Genomic DNA, 21,923 nt, shown 5'->3' with positions numbered 1-21,923 from the left:
ATATATACCTACATAAGATTTACCTAAAAGAAATAAATTTCTATGAATAGGAAAGTTCTAAAAAAGTGATGGAAATATGCCTCTTTGCAATTCTTACCAGCACCAACAGAGGAATCATAAGCCCTATAATGCTTCTTTTGAAAGATACAGTAGTAGACAAACATTAATGTCTAAAAATACCTTTTAAGCTCTACTATTTTCATTAAATAAGCAGGTTGTATGTTATACACAGCCCAGTGATAAAGCTTATCAAATAAGGCTTGCACACAAATCAAAGATGGAATAAAATAAATTTAAATCAGATTCGTTCAAATATTTTTTATAAGGAATCAAAGATAGTTTTCATTTAAGATAGCTTAAACTTCGACTTGCCATAGAATACAGGTAACTTCTGCTTTACTCACAAATGAACATTGAAAATATTCAGGTTAAGTATTATGGGGCTCATAAAAGCTCATCTGTTTCAGTAATTTAAAGCAAACCATTATACCCAGTGAAAGATGATGTTCTCAAAAGTCCACCAAGCAAAAACATTTAGTTCTAGTTCTCATTTTAGTTCTATTTTCCCCGCTATCACAGTCACTAACAGCACTATACAGAAATAACCCACAACTTATCAACCTTAGTGTCTCCACGAGTTTTCACACAAAGTAAACTATTAATCTTTTCTACAAGTGCCAAGTTTTAAGAAAGTGACTAAACAAAGTATTGTAGGGAATAGAGTTGAGAACTAAAAGTTTACACATAAACCTAAGAGAGAAGCAAGAAAAGTTTTCAAGCTGTCTGTTCTACAAGGGACTACCACCTTAAACTGTGTGCCAAAGAAGGCTAGCTCTAAGTGCTGCTCCCTAAAATGTTTAGAAAATGTTGTTCATAATACATGGAATATTTTTTGAAAAAACTGAGGCATTCTATAATTGCCCCCCTCCAAATATACCTGTAACTTTCAAAAAAATTGTTTAACCCAATATTTTCAAGATACTTGACTTCAAATCTTTCTTACCCATTAAGAGTCCTGCAAAGTTAGTGTTTCTCACAGCATATTTTGAGAAACTATGTAAATTCTAGGTAATGTGCCATTGATTTAGGATCTATTAAGAAATCATATAATTAAGAGAAATCCAGCAAGGCAACAGGCAGAAAACTGCTTAGGAATGTTTAAAATATTTAAGATAACACAGAAAAGATAATGTAACAAGAATAGAATATGTGGGTCGTTATTATTGGTATGGTAAGCATCATCTGCATATACAGTCTATCAAATTGTTTCAGATTATTTTTTCATCCCTATTGCCAACATTTCACCCATGCCCTTTTCACTGTAGAATAATGGTAAGCTTAAATATCTTCCGAAGTTATTTTCCTCGTTATAGTCTATTTTTCTAATCTAGTGCTTCCCAAACTTAATTTATTGCTTATTAATAAGAAGAGATCTTGTTAAAAATGCTTAACTAATCTAATCTAGTGCTTCCGGCTTAATTTATTGCTTATGAATAAGCAGGGATCTTGTTAAAAGGTTTTGGGGGTGGGGTCTGAAATTTCCCATTTCTAAGAAGCTCCCAGGTACTATGATGCAACCACACTTGAGTAACAAAGATCTAATTCATTCTAAAAGCCACGCCTTACTACTCTTAACTCAATGAATTGTGCGTAAACATCTATATTCAATTACTGGTCAAAAACTTCATTCTAGACCAATCTGGTTTTTCTCCTATTATACTCATTTCAACCCAACCCTGGTTTTTTTTCTTAAGATAAAATGTATGTAAAGTACAGATTTTAAATGTACAATTCAGAGTTATGATAAATGCATATTCCAAGTAACCAACTACTACCTCCCCCTACTTTAGGTAAAATGCATATACAGTGAAGTACAGATTTTTAATGTACAAGTCAATGAGTTTTTATAAATGTATATACCCGAGTAATGGCTATTCCTCTCCCAAAAAGATATAGAACACTGTCATCACATCAACTCTGTGTTTTGGCCCAACTCTATAAATGCCCTTTCACTTTTCTACTGCCTTTCCACATATCCTTAAAGACTCAATTGAAGCCCTTCCTTCTTCAAAGCACAACCAAAATTCACTCATGTACCACCATCTAAATTTATTTATTATTTTTGAGACAGGGTCTCCCTCCATCACCCAGTCTAGAGAGCAGTGATACAATCATGGCTCACTGCAGCCTCAAACTCCTGGGCTCAAGCAATCCTTCCCGCCTCAGCCTCCTGAGTAGCTAGGACTACAGGCATATGCCACCATGTCCGGCATTTTTTTTTTTTTTTTTCTTGTAGAGATGGGGTCTCGCTTTGTTACCCAGGTTGGTCTCAAATTCCTGGCTGCATGCCTCAACATGTTGGCATTACAGGCATGAGCCACTGCACCTGGCCTCTATCTAATCTACCATTTTTAAGGCCCAGCCATCATCATCCCACTGAACAACTACAGTGGGCACCTCACAGGTTTTTCTACCTCTATTCTTGCTCCCTTCCTCAATATATTATCCATGGAGTTGTCAGAGGGACCTTTTAAAATTATAAATCAAAGCAAGTTCCTGTCCTGCTTAAAATTCTCCAATGGCTTACCATCACATTTGCAATGAATCCAAATGCCTTTTCCTGTATCAAAAAGCCCCTACTTTTCTGACCTCATCTCTTGCTACTTTCCCTATTACTTTCTATGTTCTGGCCACTTGAACCTCCTTCCTGGTCCTACAATACAGCAAGATGTTCCTACTTTAGGGACTCCACATTCATTACTTCTTCTGCTCTTCCCCACCACCTTTATGACAGGCTTAGTCATTCAGATCTCAACTTTAAAGTCACCTCCTCACAGAAGCCTCCCTGACAACAAAATCTAAAGTAGCTGCTCGGTCATTCCCTAACACAAATCCTATTTTAATTCTCCACACAGCATCTATCATTGGTATTTATCTTGATGTGTTTGTTATTTATCTCTTCTCACAATAACATAAGCTCCATGACTATCACATTTTTCAACAGCGTTCTATGCTTTAACTTCTGAACCCAGAATGGCATCCATCTCGTTACAAGCAGACGCTTCACAAATGTTTTCTAAATAAACATGTTAACATAGATAATATATATTCATGTTATGCAGATGGAAATTGTGCCTAGTATCCCAATACAAAATTTCCTGTAAAATCTAAAAAGAATAAGAAAGCTATTGCTAGTTTTCAAACAAGATAAATCCTTCACAAGAAAAGAGGAGGAAAGCATTGCACCTTTAACCTGGAGCAAAAATAACATAAAACACAGGTTAAGGCAAAGTTTAACTCACATAAAGTTTAATCATCAAGTTAATGAAAATATCAAAATTTTTGAGTTAGTGTATGGCAGAGAAAATTTAGTTGCAAATAATACAGTTTTTGGTGTTTCCATTATTGACAAGCTATGCTGCAGAAAGAGCAATCGCATTAAATCTTAGTTCATCAGGGTCGCGCTCCATAAACTTCTTGCAAACTTCTATGGCATCCTATGGAGGAAAAAAAAAAGTATGATTTTTCAGTGTAAAAGTGTTTTACTTACAAATGATAAACATTTCATATTTTTCTAATTCATACTAATTTTACACTGTAAACTTCCTTTTCCAGATGAGAAATAAAGAACACCAGAAAAGTGAACATGGGTGCCCTAATTTGCTTTGTACAAAAGTATAAGATACAGTAAGTTTTTGTTTGTTTGTTTGTTTGTTTTTTGAGACAGAGTCTTGCTCTGTCACCCAGGCTGGAGTGCAGTGGTGCAATCTCGGCCCACTGCAACCTCTGCCTTCCGGGTTCAAGCAATTCTCCTATCTCAGCCTCCCTAGTAGCTGGGACTACAGTCACATACCACCACGCCCAGCTAATTTCTATATTTTTAGTAGAGATGGGGTTTCACTATATTGGTCAGGCTGGTCTCGAACTCCTGACCTCAGGTGATCCACCCGCCTCGGCCTCCCAAAGTGCTGGGATTATAGCCGTGAGCCACTACGCCTGGCCGTAAGTGTTCTTAAAATGCTATTAAGAAACTTTTCACCTAAAAATCACGTTTCATTGATTCTAAGCCACACAATTTATTCATGTTTTAAAATCTCTAAAATCAGGATCAAGATACAATTAATGGTATCCTGGATTTGATGAAATCTGGGATATAATGAGCAAGTCTTTCAATACTATTCTTGCCTTTTCAAATTTTACATTTGTTCATAGAGCTGTGAAAACCTCTTTATTTGTTGTAGATTTTTAACACTAATATAAATTTTCTTTTTGGATTTTCTAGAGAGAACAAGGATAAAGAAGTATCCAAATACAAAGAAAATGTTATGCAAGTGACCTTTAGAGATGTTTTAAAGATGACAAAATATTGATGAAGATGGGCCAACAAGTGTTACTGTTACCTCTAATAAAGTTTCATCACTAGTTTCACCATGGTTAATTGGAAATGGCTTCCGCCCATCTGTGGAAAACAGACAAACAATTGAATGCTTAGCTGTTTTTACAGGATAATGTGCTTTCAACTTCCATTTTCCTCTTCCCCCAGTGAGGCAAGAAAAGTTAAAAGCCATTTTCAATAATATATCCTAAAACAAATGTTTTAATGTGCTACCATGAATATTTTTTATTAAAGATTATTAGTTAGAACTTTGCTTCCATATTTGAAAGCCTAAATTATCTTCATGAACAGAATTTATTACAATGCTGGCTTTCGTTTCCTGAAAATAATACGCAAAATTATTGTCAGTTTTTTAAAAATTATCACCCCAGCTTTTATCCTTGGAAATTAAAAAAATTTCTTTTTTCACTTTAAATAGGAAGATCTCAAGTAAGACAGACATGTTTAAAACAATGAAAGGGAGCTACACTGTCATGGCTTATACAATACTACTATTAACTGTGTACTACCAATGCAGTAATATAGAGGAATAATCCAAATAACCCAGGGTTATTTTACTGACCACCAAAATAAGCAAATTCATAATCAACTTAAATAAACTAGTACTTTTTCAATATCATTTTTTAAGAAGTCCAGAATTATTTAAACTCATGCTAACCCAAAGTCAACTGACAATTATATATCCAAATCCATAATCTCAGATGTCTTGTAAGTGGCTCTTCATTAAGTTCAATCCATAAAACACAGCCCCTTCTACGATTCCATGGTTTCTAACCATAATAAAAATTTCTGAATATGCATCTAGTAATAGACTTGGTTGTTAGATTTTTTTTAAAAAATGAATGAAAATCAACACATAAATTCATCTCCATAAAAAGTAATATTAATTTCTATAAATTATATCATCAGAATTTGTGATTCCTATTTTTGGACTAACATTGAGATAAATATTCAAAATCCTAAAGAAACTTATCCCTAAATTACAATGCCTGGGACATAATTCCTAAAGTTTCTAAGAACCTTTAGGAAATATTTTCCTGTAACTATATTACACATGAACACTTAATTATCCATATTTCTATGAACTTATACTATCTTTCTAAATTATAATGTATATTTCTCAATAATATATCATAAAATGTCTTCTTAAAATATCCTTTTGTGGTAAATGTTTATTCTTCAATAGACTATTCTATATTTATATGACTATCACATTCATTATGTGCCACCCCATTTTGTATTATTTTTTAATGTTTACATAAAGGCAAAAGTATAAGTAAACAACGTAGGCTGTTCCCTCCCTAACCAAATTATAAGTTAATATATATTTTTTTCTTTTGTATTTTTCTTTCTTCTATTTAATTTAGAGACAGGGCCTCACTTATATTCCCCAGGCTGAACTTAACCTCCTGCGTTCAAGCAATCCTCCTGCCTCAGCTTCCCAAGTAGCTGGGACTGCAGGCACATGCAACAGCACCTGGCTTAATATATGTATTTTCCTGTTTTCCATCATTTTTGTGTGTGTGTCATTCATGAGACTAAAGAGCTAATAAACTCAGTTATGGCTGGGTGTGGTGGCTCACGCCTGTAATTTAAGAAGATTGCTTGAGGCCAGGAGTTCAACACCAGCCTGGGCAATACAGTGAGACCCCACCTTTACAAAGAATTAATAAATTAGCCAGGTATAGTGGCACAAGTCTGTAGTCCCAGCTGTTTGGGAGGCTGAGGCAGGAGGATCACTTGATCCCAGGAGTTCAAGGATGCGGCAAGCTATGATCGTGCCACTGCACTCCAGCCTGGGTGACAAAGTGAGATTCTGTCTCTAAAAAAATAAAATAATAACATAATAAAATAAAAACAAAAAATGGCAGTGAGCAATTTTCCTTCGAATGCAGCTGTTTAAAGTAACATATAATTAATTTCAATTATTATAGACTAAGATTGTTAAACAACTGATCCTGAAATGTCAAAACTGTACAGTCTATTTTTATAATAGCAGTATAGAACAAAGATTATGATTTTTACTGTTATTCTAATCCATGGGCCAAATCCAGCCCTCAGTGTATTTTTAATGCCTCCTTTAAGCTAAGACTGGTTTTTATGTTTTTAAAAGACAGTATGTAGCCCACAAAACCTAAAATATTTACTACTTGGTCCTTCACAGAAAAATTTTGCCAAAACAATAAAATGTAAAATTTGCTGTTGTTCCAAACACCACTACCACAAAACTGTCACTTGCCAACAACTTTGGGTGTAATTTCAGTAAATGCATACGCTGCAGAAGAATCCATGAGGCTCAGAGACTGTCACACTTACAGGCCCCTTCTAAAAGAGGCAGGAAAAAGCTGCACCTTGTACATGGGTCATGTAACCTAAAAACCCCAGTCCAAATGGGCTGTGCCACTTCCAGGCTGGATGGGGAAGAAAATAGTGGCCTGACTTTTTGGTAGTAACTAACCAATTCATTCAGAACTTGTTTTTTGCATAGTGTGATCACAAGCCCCCAGAGAAAGGCGACAACAGAGTTGTACAAGAGACAAGCGACATGACAAACATCACGAGATGCTTTTTGGTGCAGATAACTGAGTATCAGCTACTGTCAAATACCCAACAATGGCCAACGACATGAATGATGGAGCTTAAAAAACAGAGACTATACAGAAATAAAAACTGTTTTACTGGTTTTTGTTTTTGTTTTTGTTTTTGTTTTTTTTGAGACAGAGTCTCACTCTGTCGCCCAGGCTGGAGTACAGTGGCGCAATCTCAGCTCACTGCAAGCTCCGCCTCCCGGGTTCACGCCATTCTCCTGCCTCAGCCTCCCGAGTAGCTGGGACTACAGGCGCCCGCCACCACGCTCAGCTAATTTTTTGTATTTTTAGTAGAGATGGGGTTTCACCATGTTAGCCAGGATGGTCTCGATCTCCTGACCTTGTGATCCACCCACCTCGGCCTCCCAAAGTGCTGGGATTACAGGCGTGAGCTACCACACCCAGCCACAGAAATAAAAACTTTTAAAAAATGTACGGGCTTAAAAAAGAGAGACTATACAGAAATTAAAACTTCTAAAAAATGTACAGGCATGCCTGAGAGATATTGTGGGTTAGCTTCCAGAATACCACAATGAAGCAAGTATCACAATAAAATGAGTCACAAATTTTTTTGTTTCCTAGTGCATATAAAAGTTATGTTTATATTACTCTGTAGTCTATTAGGTATACATTAGCATTATGTCTAAGAAAACAATGTACATACCTTAATTAAAAAACACTTTATTCCTAAAAAGGCTAATGATCATCTCAGCCTTCAGCAAGTTGCCATCTTTTTGCTGATGGAGGGGCTTGCTTTGATGTTGATATCTCCTGACTGATCAGGACGGCGGTTGCTGAAGGTTGGGGTGGCTGTGGAAATTTCCTAAAATAAGACAATAATGAAGTTTGCCACATTTGACTCTTTCTTTTATGAAAGATTTCTCTGTAGCATGTGATGCTGTTTGACAGCATTTTACCCACAGGAGAACTTCTTCCAAAAATGTTGTCAATCCTCTCAAATTCTGCTGCTGCTTTATCAACTACATTTATGTAATCTTCTAAATCCTTTATGGTTTGTGGTCATTTTAACACTGTTCATGACTTCTTTATTAGGAGTAGATTCCATCTCAAGAAATCAGTTTATTTGCTCATCTTTAAGAAGCAACTCCTTACTTGTTCAAGTTTTATCATGAGCTTGCAGCAGTTCAGTCACATCTTCAGGCTCCCCTTCTAATTCTAGTTTTCTTGCTATTTTCACGATATCTGCAGTTACTTCCTCCAATGAAGTCTTAAACCCCTCAAAGTCATCCATGAGGATTGGAACCAACTTATTCCAAACTCATGTTAATGTTGATATTTTGAGCTCTTCCCATAAATCATGAATGTTCTTAAGGGCATCTAGAATGGTGAATCCTTTCCAGGAAGTTTCCAATTTACTATTCTCAGATCCATCAAAGCAATCACTGTGGCAGCTATAGTCTCGCAAACTGTATTTCTTAAATAACAAGAAATGAAAGTCTAAATGATTCCTTGATCCATGGGCTGCAGAATGGATGCTGTGTTAGCAGAAATGAAAATATTAATCTCTTTGTAAATATATCTATATCGGACTTCTTGGATTACCAGGTGCATTGTCAATTAGCAGTAATATTTTCAAAGGAATCTTTTTCTGAGCAGTACATCTCAACAGAGGGCTTAAGAGATTCAGTAATCCAGGCTATAAATAGATATACTATCATCGCGGCTCTGTTGTTCCATTTATAGAGCATAGGAAGAGAAGATTTAGCATCATTCTTAAGGACCCTAAAATTTTCTGAATATCAAATGATCATTGGCTTCAACTGAAAGTCACCATCTGCATTAACAAGACAATCAGCCTGTCCTTTGAAGCTTTGAAGGCAGGTGTTGACATCTCCTCTCTAGCTACAGAAGTCCTAGATGGCATCTTCTTCCCAAGAGAAGGCTAGTCATCTACATGGAAAATCTGTTGTTTACGTAGCCACCTTCACGGAAGATCTGAGCTTGATCTTCTGGATAACTTGCAGCTTCTCCATCAGCACATGCTGCTTCACCATGCACTTTTATGTTATGGAGATGACTTCTTTCCTTAAACCTCATGAACCAACTGCTAGCTTCAGACCTTTCTTCTGTAGCTTCCTCACCTCTCTCAGCCTTAACAGAACTGAAAAGAGGTATGGCCTTGCTCCAGATTAGGCTTAAGAAAATGTTGTAGCTAGTTTGATCTTCTATCCAGACCACTCAAACTTTCTCCATATCAGCAATAATGCTGTTTTGCTTTCTCGTCATTCATGTGTTCACTGGAGCAGCATTTTTAATTTCCTTCAAGAACTTTTCCTTTGCATTCACAACTTGGCTTATTGTTTTGCACAAGAGGCCTAGCTATCAGACCATCCTGGCTTTCAATATGCCTTCCTCACTAAGCTTAATCATTTCTAGTTTTTGACTTAAAGTGAGAGACGTGTGACTTGAATGCTTACAGGCCTTTGTAGGGTTATTATCTGGCCTCATTTCAATATTATTGTGTCTCAGGGAATAGAGAAGTTCAAAGAGAGGAAAAGAGATGGGGAAATGGCTGGTTAATGGAGCAGTCAGAACACATACATGAAATCAATTAAGTTTGCCAGCGTATATGGGTATAGTTTGTGGCATCCCAAAACAATTATGGTAGTAATATCAAAGATCACTGATCACAGATACCATAACAGATATAATAATAAAACGTTTGAAATGTTGGGAGAATTACCAAAGCGTGACACAGAAACACAAAGTGAGCACATGCTGTTGGAAAAAATGGTGCCAATAAGCTTGCTCAAAGCAAGATTGCCATAAACCTTCAATTTGTAAAAAATGAAATATATGTAAAGTACAGTCAAATGAGGTATTCCTGTATTATTACTATCCTTAAAATGAGGAAATTCTACATACATAAAAGAACAGAATGCCATATTTTCAAATGCTATGCAAACTCAGAGAACAGAAGAACTCTTAAAAATTAAAACTATGGCCTGTGTGCAGTGCCTCATGCCTGTAATCCCAGCACTTTGGAAGGCTAAAGCAGGAGGATCAATTGAGCCCAGGAGTTCAAGACCAGCCTGGGCAACATAGCTAGACCCCAATTTACAAAAAAAAAAAAAAAAATAGCCAGGCATGGTGGCACAGGCCTACAGTCCCAGCTACTCAGGAGGCTGTGACAAGGGGATTGCTGGAGCCCAGGACATCAAGGCTGCAGTTTGAAGGGGTTCCTTTCAAAGGCCAACTCTGCAGTAATTTGAGCATAAAAATACATGATATCATGGATTATAATCATTTAAGTAAAGTAGGAATCCATGAGTCCATTCTGATTATAAATGAATAAATGAGAGGAAAAGGAAAGCTTCTAATGTTGGGGGAATTTTTTTTTAATTGCCACTTGGCAATAGTCATAATGATAATCCAGTCAAGAATAATCAATGGATGCAAAATCTGGAGGATAAAAGCTTGATGAGCAACTGCATGACATACTTCTTAACTTTATTGTGAAGAAACTACCTAAAAGTCACTAAACATCACCAGTAATGGGGCAAATTGACATCATGTGCCTCTCGATATGATGCACTGAGAAGAACGCAGCATTATTTCTGTAGTTATTCCTGCCAAAAATGCATAAATCATGAGGATAAATCAGATGGCCTAAATTGGAGGATAATCTCAAAGTAACTGCCCTATACTCTTAAAATAAATGTTACAGTCATGAAAGACAAGAAAGCATTCTGAGGTACTGTTCCAGATTAAAGGAGACAAAGAAACATGACAAATTCAACACATAATCCTGGATTGGCTCCTGAATAGAGGACATTATTGTGATAATCAGGAAAACTGTAATGGGGTCTGTGGATCAGATAATACTGGATCAATGTTATAATAATTTCCTGATTTTGATATTCATACTATAGTTATGTAGGAGAGTATCCACTTGTTTTGAGAAAATACACACAGAAGTTTTAAAGATAATGGGGCATCATGTCTTCAACTTATTTTCAAATAGTTCAGAAATATGAATTGAATCTGGGTAATCTGTGGGAGGATGTATGGGAGCTCTGTATACTATTTCTGTAACTTCTACAAACATCTTGAGTTACTTCAAAATAAAATTTCTAAAACTGCTTCGAAGTATTCCTGTTACTTCAGGTAGACAATAATTTATTAGTTAATGGTTTTTTAATCTGATTGTTCAATCAGTTCCAAATCCACCTCTAAATCCCAATGCTCTACTCTATATCCACAAGGAGTCGTTTTATCTATTTTAAAATATGTACTTCTTCCCCTTTACATATGCCAGAAACTATATGAGGCCCCAAGGAAAAGGGAGGGTGATAACAAAAGAGAAATAACTCAGTCCTTTTCATTGGTTAACCTTACAATTTATTAGAGTAGGGAATTAATACATTAAAGACTACCACCATTCTCTGTTAAATATAGATATCCTATAGAAATTAACTTGCACAATGTCTACAATCATACAGCCTTATTTTTAAAAATAAAGTTACAGTCATCTCTCCATATCTGTGGGGGACTGGTTCCAGGACACCGGCCCCATCTCATACCAAAATTTTGAGATGTTCAAGCCCCTTGACATACTCTACCTAAATGGTATAGTATTTGCATATAACCTACACAATTCCAAATACTTTAAATCATCTCTAGATTACTTATCATACATAATACAATATAAATGCTATGTAAATAGTTGTTATGTTGTTTTCAAAATTTGTTTTTTATTGTTGTATTGGTATTTATTTTCTAATACTTTCAATCCACAGTTGGTTGAATCTACCAATGCAAGAACCCACAGAGAGCAAATTGAACTTTGAAATGACTTCTTTCTTAAAAGTTATATAGTGTCTTCTTTTCTTTTTTTTTTAAGAGATGATGTCTTGCCATGTCACCCAGGCAGAAGTGTAGTGGCTGTTCACAGGTGCAATCATAGCACACTGTAGCCTCAAACTCCTGGGCTCAGGCAATCGTGCTTCAGCTTCCCACTACAGAAAGTGGGACTACAGGAACACACCACTGTGCCCAGTGCTAATCTCTTAATCACTATTTTCTACTCACTAACTCAATACTCTTCTTGCTCAATATTCCTTTTGAATTTATTAGATCTGCATCAGTGTTATTGCCAGTTTCCTTTGCAATGAATCAGCAACTGCCCATCTTTGTGATGTACCTATTATTGCTCTAACATCTCAAAGATTATGGCTATTCTTTACCACTCTGAAATTATTTAAACTCATTTAAAAAATCTAATTTCCAGTAGGCTTCTAATTTTCCATCAGATCATTCTTCTTGATAAAGAATATCTAAACCAAACAAGACCTCAGTAGTTCTGCCTTTGTTTTATGAAGTTCTTACTTCAAACCAATTTTAAAATCCTTTTGTGTTGATCTTGGCATGCTCCAAAAGAGCATTATTCTTCATATGTAGCTTACCCTTGATATATGTCCTTCCTTCTAACTGCCCTTTTAGCCTCTGAGCCGAGACAGCTATCTAACCAGTAAAACCAAGTTTTTTTTTAAGATAACTCTTTCCTTCCCATTGAGATCATTAGAGAGGTTTTCTTTTGGTTTAAATATATTTTAGATGTTATTGTTTGCTCTGTAAGTCTCTCATTCTGAAAGTCACAATCAGATTTATAGTCTCTGGTTATGAATCCTACATATGTTTGCTCTGGCCAAATCTACTTTCTTGAAGTTAACAGAATGTGTCTGTTAAGTCCCAGCACTCTTTATTTCCTCTTCCACTAGTTATTATTTACTATTCACAATTCAGAGTAGAAAATCTGCTTCCAGCAACCACCCAGACATCTGAAGTCCCCAATCACTGTTATACTTTATCTCTGCAGATTTTGTAGACTCAATTAGCAAGGCACATCTTCAAAACTGTCCTGGAGGTCCATTATATACTACCAAAATAATGACTTCTTCTCATTTAAGTTTTATTACTCCTCAAATCACTCTAGTATTGTAGACAACGCTCAGGGTTGCACATTTTTATAAATACTATGTTCTTTCTTTTCCTTGTCCCCTTTGATAGGGCCATTTCTTTTTAATAAAGTATGCGATCTGTTGCTAATATTCCAAACACAAAATCCACCTAAATTTTATGGATCACATTTACAGTCACAATCTGTGTTCTTTCAAAATTTTCTATCTTTATACAACTTAAAATTAATGTGACAAGGTAATATATAGACAGCAAATGAGAGGTAATAGAACCAAAACTCATGGTATCTAGAATTACTGAAAAGAACTTCTCTTTTTTGTTGTTTATTTGGCTTTTTTAAAACTCGAGAAGGTCTTATGGAAAAGAATAAGAAGAAGTCATAATAAGTATTGTATACCAATTATGAAAAAATTACAAGAAGTTTATTCTGTCTGAGTAAATTATGTGATCTCCTCCAACATGCCATGAAATAGTCCACTGAAAGGTAAACTTAAAAAAAAAAAAAGTACAGGTATAAGCCAAAATACCAAGTAACTAATCATGGGTACTCTGACATATGCCTGAAGAAAACAAAGGCTCCTGTAAAGTCTTTAAAAAATCACAGGAACATTACAAAACCCTGAAAACTAGTGACACTCAGCCCAATCATTACAACTATTACGCTCTTGGTTTTTTTTTTTTTTTTTTTTTGAGATGGAGTTTCACTCCTGTTGCCCCGGCTGGAGTACAATGGCACGATCTCGGCTCACTGAAACCTCCACCTCCTGTGTTCAAGCGATTCTCCTGCCTCAGCCTCCCAAGTAGCTGGGATTACAGGCATGTGCCACCACGCCGGGCTAATTTTGCATTTTTAGTAGAGATGGGGTTTCTCCATGTTGGTCAGGCTGATCTTGAACTCCTGAGCTCAGGTTATCCGCCTGCCTCAGCCTCCCAAATATTACACTATCTTTTAAAACTAAAGGTTGTTCAGCCAGATATTGATGATAACCCACTCAATAATTTTGTAATGATTGCCAGAGAGATTTGAAGCAGTTCCCTGTAATGGTTTTTACTTTCTTGCTTTGCTAAAATGCGAAGATGGTATGCAAACATTTTTGAATTATAAGTTGCTTAAACATAAAATAACATTTTTCTAGTAAACTGTCTTAAAAGGAAAACTGTCGCTATGTCAAATCAATTTTATAGGCAATCAGTTAATTTAACTAAACACAATAAATATCAATAGTCCTGTTTATCATAAGTAGAGACTTTCCCATTTACCATTTCTCTCCCCAGGACAAATTAAAATAGTTCTTACCTAATTCATAGAGATGCCCATCTACATGAACTAATGCAATAAAATGAAGATCTACTTTCTCATCTATACTTGGTGCCTGGAATAGGAGGGAAAAATAGGTATTATATACATTCGTAGTCAAACAAATCAGTCATGTATACATAAACACATACAAATAACATCAAATTATATAAGAGAACATTTATCCAATATAATTCAAGGCTTAATGTTTGGTATAATGGACAAAGAGTGACCATGCCTGTGTTTGTGACAATGTGCTCAGTTATCGGCAAAGAAAACAGTGACTAAAAGCACAACTTTCTTAATCTCAACTATCTAAAGACCAAAAATTGTGTTCACCTTAGAAGCCTCAGCACTTAGCACAATGCCTGGTATACAGTATATGCACATTGCATACTTACTGAATGAAATGAATACATGAACTGATATGTATGAGTTTTTAAAATTTGAAATAAGAAAGTTAAAATATTTTTACACCTAACAGCTTAAAGAAACTCTTTTCGAGTTAAATTTTAAGATGTCAAAAGAGATGTTCCCTTAAAGACCTGAACTTGATAATCTGATGTTTTAACAGTGCAGTGTAAACAGTCTTTGAGTAAAATAAGCATTTTAACCCACTCTGGATTTTAAAAGTTTAAAAATGAATAATGCAGGAAAATAGCCTAGGCAATTAAAAGGAAGGGAAAAAAGATAAGAACAAATTAAAGTACAATTCACAGTAGCCTATGATTTTTCTCTGCTTTGATGCTTAACAAACAATTTGAAATTAAGACTAGATCTACATTTCTTTAGCTTACCAATCAATTTGCATGAGCAATATCTACATTTCTAAGGCATTCAAATAACATATGCAAAGTCGATACATTGATTAACTGGCACTTCCTATGATATGTAGTAACTATACAGCTAATATTAATATGAGTTAGCTATACATCAAACCTAAATGGTTTGAAATGAAATACAATCACTGTTAAAAATGCAAATAGAGCACAAATTTTAAAGGAAAAGTTTTCAAATGGCATAAATCAAATTATATCTCAGATTACTTAATATCCTTTCAGTAACAGATAGTATCTTAAATAAAAAATTATATTCTTTTCATCCTCAAGTAACTATATATTTTCAAGTAGTTGTAATATGAAGTTTTCTGATGCAGATATTGAAAGGTACAGAATAAACATTACTATCTTGGATATACAGAATGTTTCTAAAACATTTATATATAGTGTTTCACCTAATCTCAAATTATTCTTCAGAGGTTATTTCCCTCAAATTATGAACGGAAGAAATTCAACATAAACTGATGTGGCAAGCCAGCTCTTCTAGCTTCACTCTAGAACTACAGAATTCCACAGGTGTTAGCAATCAGAGTTATCTAGTTTTATTGTTGCTCCAGTACTGCACTTCTCCATCCTGTGGTAGCCCCTCTAATGCCAGAGGCTCCTCCGCTAGGTTTTGAGGCAGTCCATTCCATTGTTAGACAGTTTTGTTAGAATTTTCCCTCATACTGAGGCTAAATATGTCTCCTTGTATTTTCCATCATCTTAGAAAAAAGTCTAATCCCTCCTGAACATATTTCTTTAAATATGTGAAGACAGTGATAATGACCAGAGTTTTGATTCTCTGGTCAGAGAATCAAAAAATATTACTGGCCACTCAGTCTAATATCTCCATTTATCAATAATCAGAAGAGAATCCAATTTTTTAAGGCTAAACCTAGGCAATTATATAAACTGTAACTTTAATTCTATAATAAAAAAGGCTATAATGAATTACTCATTCACCTAGGAAAGAGTCTTGCTTTTACTCATTTTAAGACAATTTTCCAACAGGATATGAAATACTCTAAATCTTTTAAACTTTATGCTTTCATAAATTATTAGTTACCTTAACACCATCTCTTCTTAAGAATTACACATCTTATAGCTTCTATTTTTTATATTGTGCCAGTAAATACAACCATGCTAGAGGTAAAAGTAGTACAACTGGAGTCAGAGAACTGAATATGGACCCAATCCCTGTAAGCCTTGGGTTTCTTATCCACCTCGAGGTTTAAATGAGCTGCATGAAAGTACTTTGTAAACTGTTAAGTGTTATATAAACCTTATGTATTACTCCAATAACAATACTACATTATCGCAAATGTAAGCAATTACCAAATGTAGTGACTCAAAATTGTGCATCATTGCACCTTTAATCTAAAAGTGCATACTAAAAATACAAAATTCTAAAAAGGGTATGAAAAGCCTTCAAACTATTATAAAAGATAAGCAAAGCTCAAAACTTCTAAGCCTTCCACAAAACCTCAGAACCTGTGATAAGCCTTTTCCTTCAGTCAGCTTCAATTAGTCTCAGAGTCTAAAAATCTGTAATTATTTAATTGCTTAAAAGTTATTCCACTAAAAACAAGAAAAATAAATAAAAAGCAAATTTCAGCAAGTCTTGTTTCAAAAAATGACCAAGAAATAACTACGCAAAGGGCAAAAAAAAAAAAAAAAAAAAAGGCTATAGATGGGATCTTTTTTTCCTTCATATATATATATATATATATATGAAGGAAAAATTAAAATTCCACTTTACATCCAACCACCATTTTGGCTTTGAAGCTGCTGCCTGATATTGACACTTCATAGATGTAGTATGACTATTCTTGTATGTCTCTATCTACTGATAAGGATCCTACTCTTTTAGTATAAATAGTACCATTGACTTCCAATCAATTAGTTTTGATATATATATCCCTAATTTAGAATGCAACACTTCTTAGTTAACTCAAAGAATTAAAAAGTGATAACAAATCAATTAGATATAAATTAAATACTAAATATAAATGTCACATTAAAATATACACTAAATTTAATGTATAATTGTATAGCACTTAATATATACCACCAGGCACTGTTCTAAATGTTTTATATGTATCAAATAATTAATCATCATACTGGTTGAGCATCCCAAATCCAAAAATCTGAAATCTCAAATGCTCCAAAACCTCAAACTTTTTGAGCACCAACAGGATGTTCAAAGGAAATGCTAACTGCAGCATTGTGGATTTTAAATGTTCTGGCTTGAGATACTCAACCAGGTAAGTCTAATATAAATAATCCAACCAAAATCCAAAACACTTCTCATCCCAAGCATTTTGGATAAGAGATACTCAACCTGTATAAACCCAATAAGGTACGTAATATAATTATACCCATCTTACTCTTGAGAAAACTGAGGCACAGAAGCATTAAGTAACACGCTGTAGGTCATATAGCTAGTAAGTGGTAGAATCTGGATTCAAACCCAAGCAGTGTGCTTCTAGAATCCATGTTCTTTACTACTAAGCTACAAAAACATTTAAAGCTATAAGGCAATGGAACTAATATGGAGCCAAGGTCAACATTATATAAAAGCATATAAAACAGGAAATGCCAAATTTTGTATGTTCATTTATTTAAGTAGAAAAGAAATAATTCACATTAGAATTGGATCAATTGTGCTCATGTCAGAATTTACACCTTTAGGATTCTACCCTGGTCATTTAGTTCACCTTGTATCTCTCACTGTGTCAAATGGCATATGGCACAGTAGAGAAGCAACAAATATCAAATGGATGAACGAATAAAAATGAAGAATGTCGTGACCCAATGAGGATAATGAAATAGAAAGAGATGTGAGTTTGTTGATACTCAGCAGAAATGGAAAAGTATTTGATGACCATACTGATATTTGGTGGAAGCAAATATTTAAGGAAAGATACCACTTCACAGTTTGAGTATAACACTAGAAGGGTAAATAAGGGGAAGGAAAGAATGCTTGCCATTGACTTTTAATTGTTCTTAAGCATTAAATGTACGTGTAATCAGACTTCCTCCTCTGGCTTCAAAAGCCATCATGATTTATAGAAATGTCAAATTTCTTATAAATGTATGGCACACACCAAAGCTTTAAGATACTCCATTTCTAGGGAGGCTCTGCCAAACCACAGTCATTGCCTTTAATAGTCCAAAACATCAGAAAGACAAGAGCTGTAGTTGCTTAATTCTGTAGTGTATCTCAATTATGATAATTACTAGAATTGCATCATCAGTCTCAACATTTAAGATAATTAGCAAGATTATAAGAAAAATGTATTTTTAATAGTTTGCAGATATCATTAGCCTATAAAAGAGAAATCATAAATTTGTGGGAAGCCTACATCAATACACAAGGAGAAAATCTTCATTTCCTACTTGGAAAAGATCTTTAGAAACTGAATAGGCAGGAAAGATCAGATCAAGATTAAACCAAGTACCTGAGCCACCTCAGGGAATAAAATAATAGCTTAGATGAAACACCCCACACCACGAAGGATTTAGATTGAGAATAGAGTAAGTAAAGTAACCCCAGAGCATGGCAAGAGACTAAAGTCATGCTCAGAAACATAAAAAAAAATAATAATAAAGTAATAGATGGCAAAGAACTCAGAAGGTACACAGCATTTGTTGACCTGAGTCAACTCAATGAATTCAGAAAGCTGAAGGGTAACAGAACACATATTCACTTTAACAATTAACCAGACTTAAACATTATCATGAATGTGGATCAGTGCTCATCAAAAGGCAGGTGCCGTTATGTTGGCAGGATATGGAGTGGAAAGATGGATGTTCTGAGGCACTGGCAAAAGTCAAGCTAGAATGCAAAGCATAGAGATATGCTTGCAATCTTATTGGGGGAGAAAAAGCTAATGGTTGAGTGAACCAAGAGAAAAGCACTCTGAAGACCGAAGTTAAGAAAAAAAAAAAAAAAAAGACAGCCCTTGTCACTGGAAGAAGAGACAGAAGATTGACTAAACTTACAACAGAATGGAGACCCAAAGATGGTAGACGTAAGAAGGGTCGCCAGCGACGAAGACGGAGAGATGGACTGGTAGCCTTTGCAGGGCCTACATGGTTACGTTTGACCCAGGGCAGGGATGCATGGTGACACAATGATGAGGCCTTCGTTCTGCAGTGGCTAGAATGAGGCTGTGATGAGGATGGCGAGGAGGACTACATAATTAAAAAAGAGAATATTTTACTTAGACCACGTTACTGGGTGATCATTTATTCTTAAAAGCAACGTATGGTCATGCTTGTAATTCATATGGTCTACTATTTTTAATAACCATAATCTATCTAGCAAAGGATCATGTATGAATATTGGTTAAAAGCAGGTAAAGTGGAAATATATAACCAAGTATCAGGTTATATGCCATAGTTCTATATGTGTACATTGATAATATTCACATATCCTCATTTGCATAGCACAGACTCATGGAAATTAATACGTAAAAGCCACTAAAATTATTACATCAAAATGTTTTTAAAAAGTAACACACACACAAAAACCATGTAACGCATATAAAATGCACAAAGAATAACGGGTAGAAGAAAACTGTGTGGTGATAGGCATTGGTAAAAAAGAATTCCTTAAAAGGAATAAGCTCCAAGAAGAAAAAAAAAGCCAACTTTAAAATATAAACAAGAGTGAAATTAATTCCTCCAAAGCTGACGATCTGAATAAACTATCCTCCTACTTAGGCTGACAGGTTACATGGAAAATATCATGGCCTCTTAGCTATCTTTTAGGAAACAATATCATTAAATATAATACGCATCTTTTTTTATGCCAGGTGCTTTTTAAGGACTTGACATATATAGGTTCATTTAACCTTCCAGTAACCCACAGGCACAACTATTCCTGTTATGCAAATGAGGAATCAGAGCACAAATGGGTTAAGTAACATAACCAAGGTCACATTGCCAGTAGGTAACAGAACCGGGATTCAGACCCAGGAAATCAAGTTCTAGAGTCCAATGATCTTAATCACTGTGGTGTAGACCCAAAATGACCAAGAAAAATATGTTAATGCTAACATGGGACACATACTGTTAAGGAGAGAAATAATTCTGATAAGGTTAGGTATTTTGGGAACACCTTTTCAAACACTATTGTACCACAAAAGGCAAATCTAGCCAAGAGTTTTCTACAAAGTATACAAGGGTATGATAACATAATAGTAGTAATCCAAATGACTTCATAATTGTCACATTGGATTAATAACACCAGTATATAAAATAAAAAATTTGAGGGAGTATGACAAAATTACAATCACTACAATCATAGTGAGAAGAAATAAAAAGAATGGTAATATAAATCCTTGCTTGGTGATAATAGATTTTGCTAACCGTAACAACCATAGTAGATTTCTCTTAAGGAAAATGAGTTTTACTTTCCGAATGATTTTTAAAACTCTTGTCAACTGTGAAAATTCTCTAATCCTACTTAGTACCTTCAATCTAAATATACAATATACTAACCTTTAAAAAAAGCTATCATTTTGATGCGGGGTTAAAAAATATGTTCGAACATTTTAGCGGCTCATAATAAGAATCAGTCAATCAAAAATACATAAATGAATCCTATACTTGATTCTATATGGGAACAAAAGTGTATATGATAATGTCTTCTCTCACAGATACAGTTTAATAAGAAATTTGTCACATTCAATCTGGTTATGTTCAAATAACAGGAAAGAGAGAAGGAAAGAATAGGGGAAGAATAAAGAGGCAATGAATAAAAGGGGGAAAGAAATGATGTAAAGGAAAAGATAGAAGGAGAGGTGACTAATAAATAGTGGAGAAAAAATTTCTAAGAATCTAGAGAGGGAAATATTACTAAACCAGCATTGTATACTGAAAGAATATATAAAGTTGGGATGGGTGAAATGGGAAAATATTCTTGGCAAAGAATTCAGTGTGAGAAAAGAACAGAAATAGAAATAAGGAAGACATGTTTAGAAGAGTAATCTGTCAGATCTGAAATTTGAGTTTATTCTTTCAATTTAATAAGTTAGCCTCTTACTTTTTCATGGGTATTGGCAAAAGGCATGAGACGCCTGGGTCAGAGAAAAAAAAATTATTACTTATAGCACAGCAAGGAGCATGATCATCAATACGTTCGTGCCAATTCACATGAGAGCAACAGACAGAGCTAGGGTGGATGGTTGCAAAAGAATAGGCTGTGTTACAAGAGAGGAACACTGAGCTGGGGGAAACCACTGGTTTACAGCAAGCAGTAAGCAAACAGGCTCTTTGTTCCAGAGGCAAAGACATTACCTCATCCCTTAAGGTTGCTTACTCCAAACACACCTGTGAGAAATGTGATTTCCAACTTCAGGTATGATGGCCCTCTTCTTTTGTCATTTTTGAAGAACCTTTTTGAAAACTTTTTTTTAAAAAAATAATTTCAAATTTACAGAGTTACAAAAACAAGCATAATACAGGAAACACCCAGATTTGACTATGACATTTTACCTCCATTTGCTTTATCATCTGCACTTACACTCTTTTCCTTTTTCTACATAACTTTTTTTCCTGAATCATTTGAAGATAAGTTACATATATCATGGCCCTTTAATCCTAAATTCTTCAGTATTTCCTAGGACTAAGGGAATTAACTTACATTAATATCAGTGCAGTTATCACCCTCAAAATTTTATATTGATATAATACTTTCTCCTAATCTCCCATATTTTAATTTTGCCAGTTATCTAGTTGTGTAATTTATAGCATTTCCCCCAGGATCTAATCTAAGCACAGATATTAAATTTATTCATCATGTCTCCTTAGTATCTTTTAACCTGGAACATTTCTAACAGTCTTTATCTTTTATATTTTAAACATCAAGCCCT

The 21,923-nt window shown here is 34.8% G+C and overlaps 1 protein-coding gene and 1 long non-coding RNA gene across 6 annotated transcripts in view; one reads left to right on the top strand and one right to left on the bottom strand.

The window, feature by feature from the left end:
- LOC134728803 (uncharacterized) overlaps positions 1 to 14,213 on the top strand; it is a 38,651-nt gene extending 24,438 nt beyond the window's left edge. Inside the window, exons 3-4 of the long non-coding RNA XR_010109626.1 lie at positions 3,616 to 3,687; positions 4,283 to 14,213. This is a non-coding gene — a long non-coding RNA (uncharacterized LOC134728803). The remainder of the gene's footprint in view (positions 1 to 3,615; positions 3,688 to 4,282) is intronic.
- UCHL3 (ubiquitin C-terminal hydrolase L3) overlaps positions 3,282 to 21,923 on the bottom strand; it is a 56,087-nt gene continuing 37,445 nt past the window's right edge. For 3 of the 5 annotated variants that reach the window (XM_055096843.2, XM_055096844.2, XM_055096842.2), the window contains exon 6: positions 18,766 to 19,239. In XM_055096843.2, the coding sequence (XP_054952818.2) occupies positions 18,781 to 19,239 (459 nt within the window). In that variant the 3' untranslated portion in view covers positions 18,766 to 18,780. Of the gene's footprint in view, positions 3,498 to 4,400; positions 4,460 to 14,221; positions 14,298 to 18,765; positions 19,240 to 21,923 lie in introns of those variants that run through there. The other 2 variants (XM_055096845.2, XM_063595813.1) reach the window with 1 other exon arrangement.

This window comes from Pan paniscus, chromosome 14 (genome assembly GCF_029289425.2).
Source record: "Pan paniscus chromosome 14, NHGRI_mPanPan1-v2.0_pri, whole genome shotgun sequence".
NCBI classification, from domain to species: Eukaryota; Metazoa; Chordata; class Mammalia; order Primates; family Hominidae; genus Pan; species Pan paniscus.
Note: the sequence above shows the minus strand (reverse complement) of the source record. Positions and strands in the feature narration are given on the sequence as shown.